The following is a 2158-nucleotide window of genomic DNA, read 5'->3' on the forward strand; positions in this document are numbered from 1 at the left end:
TGATTCTTTGCACATTGAGGTATGTTGTGACGACCTTTTATGCATTGATTTGAAATTCATTCTCCTTTTTCTCAGTCGAGACCAGGAGAACAGTTTTCAGCTGTTTCTGAGACTACTGGCAGTGCAGCTGCGCCACCCGACGGCCAGTGGGGAACTGCAGGGATGGAAACAAATCAAGGGCAGGTCAGAGAACTACACATGATGACATTTGATGTCAGCAAAAATGTTTCATTGCTTTCTAAAATGTGTTTTCTTTTGCTTTCTTAGACCCATGCTTCTTTCTCTTATTTCTTTCACGATGTTTGCTTCTACATTTCAGCTGAAAATGATAATTATAAAGAACTTTCTGTATTGATGTTTCTCTGTAACTTTGAAAGGTTCTACTCCAAGTTTCACCAGAAGAGAATGCAGGAGCTGACAGCCATTGGTCTGAGTAACTTCATCACCCTGTTCCTCACACTGGCACTGGTGGCTGATGTCAACGATGTGGTGGGTACTCTCTCTATGTATAACGCTAATTCACCTTTATCTGCGGGGTAACCTATCCGTTGCTTTTATATACATGGTATTTATGGATGTCAAGTCGACAGACGGTGGTTGAAAGAATTGAAAGAATTGAAAGAATTGTAATATGAAGCCGCTGTCCATTGATATCCCTAAATAATGTACCACTTTTTAAAACAGGGATATAGGTTACCCTGTGGATAAAGGTGAACTAGCGTTATTGAGCGCAGTTGAGCATTTCAGCATAGGGGGGGGGCCCACCATGCTGTGATGTGTATCCCGTATGCTGCAATTTAGACCCCTACACTGTGTTTCAATCAGTGTTGGGGGTTTTCTGTTGTTTTACAAGGGTAAAAAATATATTGACTTAATTTTATTGAACTTGGCCCTCGAAATGCAGGAAATAGTGTTTCTGAGGGTTACAAATTTAAAAATTTTCAGGGAAAGATACCTCCAGACCCTTGTACAATGCAAATGCCTGTGCTGCTTGCAATTTAGCTTTACCGTGCTAAAATGACCTCTTCGGCCTATGCTGTGAAAAAATCCTGGTCAGAACCCCACTTTGGTCAGTACTGACCATGGCAAAATCTTATGTTAATTGATGTCAGCCCTACAGCTTCGGCTATGGCTAAACAGTTGAATGGATCAAACCTTACGATTTGGTCTTATGCAGCTTGTACTTACTATACAAAATTGATGTGGTATTGGTAGTGTTCCATCTAACAGCAATTTACCAATTGTACAAACAAATGACAAACCAAGAGTAAATGCAGGAGGGTTTGTCTCACTTGTGCATGTGTATGAAACTGTCTACATTTGAATACCATCCAATGAAGTAATTTTCAATTCAAGAAAAGCTAGATATTGTTGTTTATTTCAGGCAGGAAAGATGCAAGACCTCCTAGATCTTCTAAACCATGGGTTGATGGACTTTCAAAGGAGGACCATTATCTGGAAAGGTAACAATAACATTTACTATGCTGAGTACATGTACTACAAATGTACGTGTTGTATATGCTGAGTAAAGGTCTATTGTTCAAATTGTTCTAGCATGTTACCTCAAAAATCACTATTTTCCCTTTAGAATTGAGCTCTTGATATAATTTTGATCATGTAGTCCAGATTCTATGTGTTTCTGACATTGACACCTGTTGTTTTCCCCTATGCAGGTGTGTTTGCCCTGATGCAGGTGCATGAACACAGACAGGTGGACATGGCACACCTGGCTGACAGGATGGCCAAGTCCTTCAACAGGACCTGCAGGTGGGCGTGGTCTCAGTTTGATTGACAGCTCCATCTGACAGCTTTTCACAATCTCACAGTTGCCAATTTTACTTTTCGCATTTCGGTTCTTTTTGCTTCTATATGATACAATAAAGCGCTGTAAAGTTCTATAATGTGGCTTTAAAGAAATTTGGTTTTACTAGAGGATTTTAGTAATTTTGTTTTTTCATCAATGAAGAACTTGAATATGTAGATAATAAAGTAAAGGCAAAGTTTAACTTTCTTTCAACATACTGTAAATCCTAAAGTGTTTGTGGTGGTTATATCTTTGCACTTGTCGCATGAGATTGAAAATATGTGTTTTTGTATTAGAGTGTTGTTTTGACTTTGAACTTAAAAACACAGCAAAAACCTCTTTTTTTACTCTTAC

At 38.8% G+C, this 2158-nt stretch overlaps 1 protein-coding gene across 1 annotated transcript in view; it reads left to right on the forward strand.

Moving 5' to 3' along the window:
• Positions 1 to 21: 21 nt before the first annotated feature.
• LOC118422189 (protein MMS22-like) overlaps positions 22 to 2158 on the forward strand; it is a 15678-nt gene continuing 13541 nt past the window's right edge. The window contains exons 1-5 of the mRNA XM_035829705.1: positions 22 to 26; positions 76 to 183; positions 378 to 489; positions 1385 to 1463; positions 1674 to 1767. Coding sequence (XP_035685598.1) covers positions 22 to 26; positions 76 to 183; positions 378 to 489; positions 1385 to 1463; positions 1674 to 1767 — 398 coding nt within the window. The remainder of the gene's footprint in view (positions 27 to 75; positions 184 to 377; positions 490 to 1384; positions 1464 to 1673; positions 1768 to 2158) is intronic.

This window comes from Branchiostoma floridae, chromosome 9 (genome assembly GCF_000003815.2).
Source record: "Branchiostoma floridae strain S238N-H82 chromosome 9, Bfl_VNyyK, whole genome shotgun sequence".
NCBI lineage: Eukaryota > Metazoa > Chordata > Leptocardii > Amphioxiformes > Branchiostomatidae > Branchiostoma > Branchiostoma floridae.